This window comes from Rhea pennata, chromosome 2 (assembly GCF_028389875.1).
Source record: "Rhea pennata isolate bPtePen1 chromosome 2, bPtePen1.pri, whole genome shotgun sequence".
Classification (NCBI taxonomy): domain Eukaryota; kingdom Metazoa; phylum Chordata; class Aves; order Rheiformes; family Rheidae; genus Rhea; species Rhea pennata.
In genome coordinates, this window is record NC_084664.1 from 95,724,719 (window position 1) to 95,730,738 (window position 6,020).

The 6,020-nt window shown below is 47.1% G+C and overlaps 1 protein-coding gene across 1 annotated transcript; it reads right to left on the minus strand.

The window, feature by feature from the left end:
• Positions 1–332: 332 nt before the first annotated feature.
• EDN1 (endothelin 1) lies at positions 333–5,196 on the minus strand. Its single transcript, XM_062568047.1, has 5 exons — positions 4,898–5,196; positions 4,618–4,756; positions 3,478–3,636; positions 3,107–3,214; positions 333–1,621 (listed from the first exon to the last, which is right to left on the minus strand). Exons 1-5 carry the CDS (start codon positions 4,959–4,961, stop codon positions 1,483–1,485), a joined length of 609 nt encoding a protein of 202 aa, XP_062424031.1. The 5' UTR covers positions 4,962–5,196; the 3' UTR covers positions 333–1,482.
• Positions 5,197–6,020: the final 824 nt, after the last annotated feature.

Genomic DNA, 6,020 nt, shown 5'->3' on the forward strand with positions numbered 1-6,020 from the left:
CCAACATTAGAATTTTTAATATTGGATCAAAAATAGTTATATGACAGAGCGCTACTCCAGTGTATATTCATTTAGCCAATTCAAATTTCTTCAGGAAGTTTTGCTGAGCAAGCTTTATGCTGGAACAGGTATTGTCTGTTCTCTCACATCTGGCACAGACCTGGCATAAGCTTTGTATGTTGTGATCTGGCTGATTTGACACAAAGGCAGTTGTGTGCATACACCTCATCTAGGTCAGCTTTGAACATGGGGCAATCTACCTACATGATCACGGAATCACAACCTACATAAAAACAGCACTTATTAAAAATCAAGCCAATGCAGTAATTAAAAATATTTATTTCTGAAGATATTTACCTTGATAGGCATAAAGCATTTCCCAATTTCATACAGAAATACATAAAACATGCATAGACCAATATGGCCTACTTCAATGTGTATTCAACATGGTAAATATAATGAAGAATTTGTGTAATATAAATACAAAACACATACAAATTAAGCACACTGAATTCAATTAAACCTGTCAGAAAATTCAACAATGTGAACAAATTCGCTGCTATAAACATTCACCCAATATTAGCCTTTTGACATAAATTAAAACAACCCTTTGTCTCTGCAGATTTACACCAAACAAGACACTGAATAAATCTCACAACAGTATCTGCTGCAGCTCTGCTTCAGTGCATTTCTGGTGGTGTGCAAGACATAACAACCTCTATTATTGGAACCTCAGTTAGCCAAATCTCTTTGTTATGTGAAGTGTAGTTGTGTTCTCTAACTTTTATTCTATGTTGAACAGTCCTTTAGTATTCAGAACTTTTGACTATCCAAACAAGCACAGGCACAGCATCTAACCCACATTCAGATAACTCTGGTTGTAAGAGTAAACTAGACTGCTGAAAAAAGGCAAAGGGTTGCAGCTGATTAGTAAAGGCAATAACAAGGTGTAAAAATACTCTAGCAGAAGTGCAACAAACAGTATGCGAGGTAGACATGTATATATGCAGTAAGTCCTGATTAAAGTAGCATGGTGGCTTTCATTTTGCATTTTCATCAAAAGAATAGTCTTTGTTTTGAAGTCTGTCCATTCAAATATTGCCTTCTCTCCTTTCTAAGCACATCTGTAAAGTGTTCCTTGCAAAATGCTTTTGAGGTCGACACTGAAAGCTGCTGAATTGATCGGTAACATTCCAGAAACAATATTCAAATGTTTCTTCAGAAAGAGGGCGTTTAACATATGCTACTGAGCATTTCCCTTCACCCCCTCTACCCATCCGTCTGGATTCCAAAAGAACGAAATCCTAGAGTTGTACTGCTTTTACACCTCCAAATACAGAACTTCTTTCGTGTTGTGTTCTGTTGCACAACCACTTGGGACAGAAAGGCGCTTTGCCATCGTAGAATGTTAAAATTCAAAACAGAGTTTTGGTGACACTTTGTCAAAAAGTGTGATGATGAATGATTTGGTTGATCTTCCCACTAGGATGTTTTTAGGCTTTCCCAGGTGCTTCGTCTTTTATTCGCCCTGTTATGTTTCAGCTTCCTCCCCTTCTGGAGCTCAGCCTTCAGCTTTGCAATACTGAAGGAAGCTTTGATACTGTTACCAATGGCCTCCAGCCTGCAGAAATAAGAAATACTCTCTTATTGTTACAATAATGAAGATGCGTCTCAAGCATGCAGACATTCAGCCCTTTGATTAAATTATTCACAGTCTAGACTTCTGCTATAGGAGCCTCAGAAACTGCTCTTTGCTATACAGCAGTCAGAATTATGCTTAGTTAAGCCAACCAAAATATTGAATCCAGAATTTCTACAGAATCATAGAATCGGTAAGGTTGGAAGGGACCTCTGGAGATCATCGAGTCCAACCCTCAAACGAGTGGCCTGTATGGAGACTGAACCCACAACCTTGGCATTATTAGCACCACACTCTAACCTGAACTGAACTAAACCTTAAAATTAGTTAAAATATTCAAAACCAGATGCTCTGGCTTTCCTTAAATGGCAAGTACCCAACTACGAGGTCTTCTGTGTTCTTACTCTCATTGGCTATTTCATTTGTTTTAGGTAAAAACTCATCCTGCTCCCAAGGAATGGGTGTAGTTTTTCAAAAAGTAAGCCCCATTTTCAAAAAATTATTTAAGACCTCCAGGGCCTAAATCTCACTGGAAGTCATCAGGTTGCCTGGTCCTAAAGAGTCAGTTTTGCTTTTGAAAGTAGGACTTAAGAGCCTACTTTTATATGTACAAAATTTTGTAATGGGCATTCAGCTGAAACTGGAGCTGACAGTTATGCTAACACCTAGCTTCAAAGCAGAGTTCACCACGGGGGGTTTCTAGGTGCACTCAGTCCAACACATACACCTCTGAACAGCATTGAAAAGTGATATTGCTGCCTAGAGCCTTTCAATTTATTACACACAGATCCTCAATGGCAGTTGTGATATTAATTTACTCTTAGTCTCAAGTATTAGATTAGCCTCAAATTTAATCTTCATTTTCACTTTTCTCCACCTTTTTGCAGTTATTTCCACTGCTTCCTGTACTTATTTACATAGGTTTATCTGGCAATGTAAGGGATTAAGCAGGTAAGAAATCTGTCTTACTGCATTCAAAAAGCCAGCTAAACCAGCCAGAAGAAATCACATATCTAAAAATCTGGATAGGTCAGTAACTTTTCTTTCCAGAAAAAAATGCAGTAAAGTACCTAAAAAGGGCATTCTGACTCAATTTTGTTGTAGAAAAATAATTGAAACATATTAAGTAATTGAGATAATGCATGAACACACTAAAATGTCAGGCTCTATTCCATTCTCCCAGAATTTAATGATTTCGTACCCTTAAGCTCAGTAGCCCTTTAGGCCTCACACTAAGTCCATTTCCTCTAAGCAAAAGAATGAGGCTAGGCAGCGCTCAGTACCCTTGTCCTTGCAAATAAAGAATTAATTACATGAACAAACAACTTTAAAAAGGAAAATTCTCAGCAATTCCTCCAAAACACTTGAGCTGGAATCCACAGCTAAGTTCATGCTGACCCAAAGGGAGGAGAACTGTACTTTCTATTGCTGCTCTGGGGAATGACAGCAGGATGAGAAGAAACTCACCTCTTCATTTTCCTGCTGCCAACAAACTGTTGATTCACACATCTGGGTCCAAGGCAATTGCCACCCTTGTTCCGGTGCTGCATGCTTTTCTCCATTGTAGACTGAGCCCTATAGAAGTGAAAAAGCATTGCTGTTAACAAAAAAACCTGTAGTCCACCAGGAGACTCATCTAATCTACTACTTTGCAAGGCATGTAATAAGCAATCTTTCTAGGCCAAACTGTGGTATGTGTCACAATAGCATGAATACCTAGGTAGAAGGCAAGGCTTTAGGAAGATTATCTGCCCAGCAAGTGCCAAAATGAGTAAGCATACCACAACTTGGCCCTTTCACAGGCGTTGTCTTTTAAAGAGCAGTAACAATGAACGCACCAGAGTTCTTTTCCTGTCTGGCAGAAGCTCAGACATTTCTTGTCTTTCTGGTTGGCACATTGACATCTGCTGCTAGGTTCAGTGAGTATCTCAGGCACCATGTCCTTCAGTGATCTTCTGGATCGAGAAGGGCCTCCAAGTCCATACGGAACAGTCTTCCTACAATCAAAGAGTCAACATGAATATGATTCAAATAATCTTGTGGCTTCAGAGCAGCAGGGTATTTTGGGCAACGTTATCAATGGAGTTGATTGCATGAGTAAAGGTTGTGGGATCAGGAATGCCTTGTGGGTCATAATTTCCATGCAAATGCTTCTGATGCTCCTGCAACACACTCATTAGCATGACTACTGAGAAGGCTAATGACCTTTTAATTGTGATTTCAAAAGCCTGTTATGCCTCCATGTGCAATAGAATGCCATAAAGCTTCCTCTCTTTGAACTTTGGTAACTGAAAAAAAGTAATAAAAGTGAGGAATAGATCGCCTCCACTTGGAGGAAATCCAGCAATAGAATAGATCACCAAAGGCTGCATTGGCAGTGTCAGTTGAGACTCTGTCCCACTGCACTTTTTGGCGAGGAGACTGCAGAAATGGACACTGACACCGTACTCATCTCTGCTTAAATATGAGACGTGTTAATTTGCAGCAGCCAGCAGCAACAGGTAGCAAGGAGCCACCTCACGCCAAAGAAAGACCTTCAGCCTCCTGAGTTGTTGGAAAAATGCTTATGCAAAGTCAGGCTGGCAAAATCACGCTCTTGGCATTTTGTTTGCTTCTGATTCGTAGCAAAAAGTATCCTTTAAAAAAGTATGCCTTTGCAGAGCAGCAAGCAAAGGAAAGACTCCTGTCTGCAGTTCAGGAATGCAGATGTGCTAGGGGTATTAGGAGTTATCTGCTCAACCTAGCTGGTCAAATCCTGCCGGCTTTCTCCCGGAAAACAGTCTATACTCAGCAGGAGAGGAATGGGGAAAACAGTAGGAGCTATCGCAGATGCAAGAAGAAAAAAGAAAGGAAAAAGAAATCCTTCCTCTCCTCCTAACTTCTGCGCGGGAGTCTGTGGTTTATAAGCCCCCTCCGTCCCCCAGCCCAGTTTTCCGACCAAAGCGCACGGCCCCGCGAGCGCCGGGGCGCCCACTCACTCGGGGGTGTTGATCCAGATGATGTCGAGGTGGCAGAAGTAGACGCACTCCTCGTCGAGCAGCGAGGAGCAGGAGCAGCGGCGGGCGCGGCGGTGCGCGGCGGCGGGGGGCGGCGCGGCGGCGGCAGCGGCTCCGGGGGCTGCGGGCAGCAGCGGGTGGGCGCGTTAGCCCCGCGCAGCGGCACGAGATGCTCCGCTCCCCGCGCAGCCCCCGTCTCCTCCCCGGCACGGAGCGTCGGGGCTGCTCCAGGTGCCTCCCCCCGCCTCGCCGCTGCACCTACCTGCCGGCAGCAGTCCCGGGCACACCACGAAGAGCAGCGAGACGATCATGTGCGAATAGTCCATAGCAGGGGACGGGGATAGGAGGCGGCAGGCAGCGAGGAGAGGAACAAGAAAGAAAAAAAAAAGAGGGGGGAAAAAAAAAGGAAAATGCAAAAAAAAAAAAAAAGAAAAAGTAAATTAGCAGAAAAAGGCGTAAAAAACTCCCCTGGCAGCGCGAGCAGTGCGCGGCGGGCAGCGGGGGACGCGGCGGCTCGGTGCGCCCCGGCGCGTCTGGCTGGCGCGGCGGTCCCCGCGCCCTTTTATAGCGAACCCCCATCGAGCGGGTAAACAGCCCCGGCGCTATTTTATCCCGAGACAATGTTATTCTGTTATTAGTCACCGCGCGGCAACGTGCGCGCCGAGATAAGGCCGGGCTGGAAAGGAAATCGCCTGCAAACTTCAGAGCGGCAGGCGGCGGCGGGCGGCCCGGGGGGAGGGCGGCGGGCGGAGGGGGCGGCGGCGGCGGCGGCGGCGGCGGCGCGGGGGGCGGAGGAGGCCGCCGGCGCCGCGCCGCCAGGGGGCGCCCCTCCCCCCTCGCCTCACGGCGGCGGCCGTTGGGGAGACCGTTGGCGCCGTTGGCGCGCGCACCATCCCCCCCCCCCGTCCCCCGGCGGCTCTTGCCTCCCTGTGTGACCCCCCCCCGTCAGCCGCGCCGCGGCCCCCTCAGGGCACTAGGAATAAGCAGGGGTTGCCGGGCACCGCGGGAGGGGAGGGCGGGTAGCGGCTGCGTCTCTGCGCCCCGTCCCCCCGCGGGCTGCAGCCTCCGGAGGCCCCCGTGGTGTCTCCGGTGATTCGGCTGCAGCAATGCGATGCGATGGTTCAGGGAGCCCAGCAAGGCCCCGTTTGGCTCCCCTTGTCCACAGGGCGCTCTGCCGCAACGTGTATTTTGAGGTCCCGGCCACCTGCAGTGGACCTAGCATGTTATCCGGGAGAAGCGTGCAGCTAGAGGGAGGGAGGACCTGTGGCGAGCCTTCACCTTGGCTCTGCCGCTAGCTCCAGCGAGGTCAGGACTGGGCTTTTCTGGTGGGTTGGTGTTTGCTGCCTTGCCTTTAGACACAGTTGCTGTCAATCTAGATGCTGGAA

What these genes read in the sequence shown, in the direction of transcription:
- EDN1 (XM_062568047.1), bottom strand. Translation starts at nt 4,961, where the DNA reads ATGGACTATTCGCACATGATCGTCTCGCTGCTCTTCGTGGTGTGCCCG. An exon ending in CCCGGGACTGCTGCCGGCAG is followed by an intron (nt 4,757 to 4,897) that starts GTAGGTGCAGCG and finishes TGCTGCCCGCAG; the next exon opens with CCCCCGGAGCCGCTGCCGCC. An exon ending in GGCAGCAGGAAAATGAAGAG is followed by an intron (nt 1,622 to 3,106) that starts GTGAGTTTCTTC and finishes TTATTTCTGCAG; the next exon opens with GCTGGAGGCCATTGGTAACA.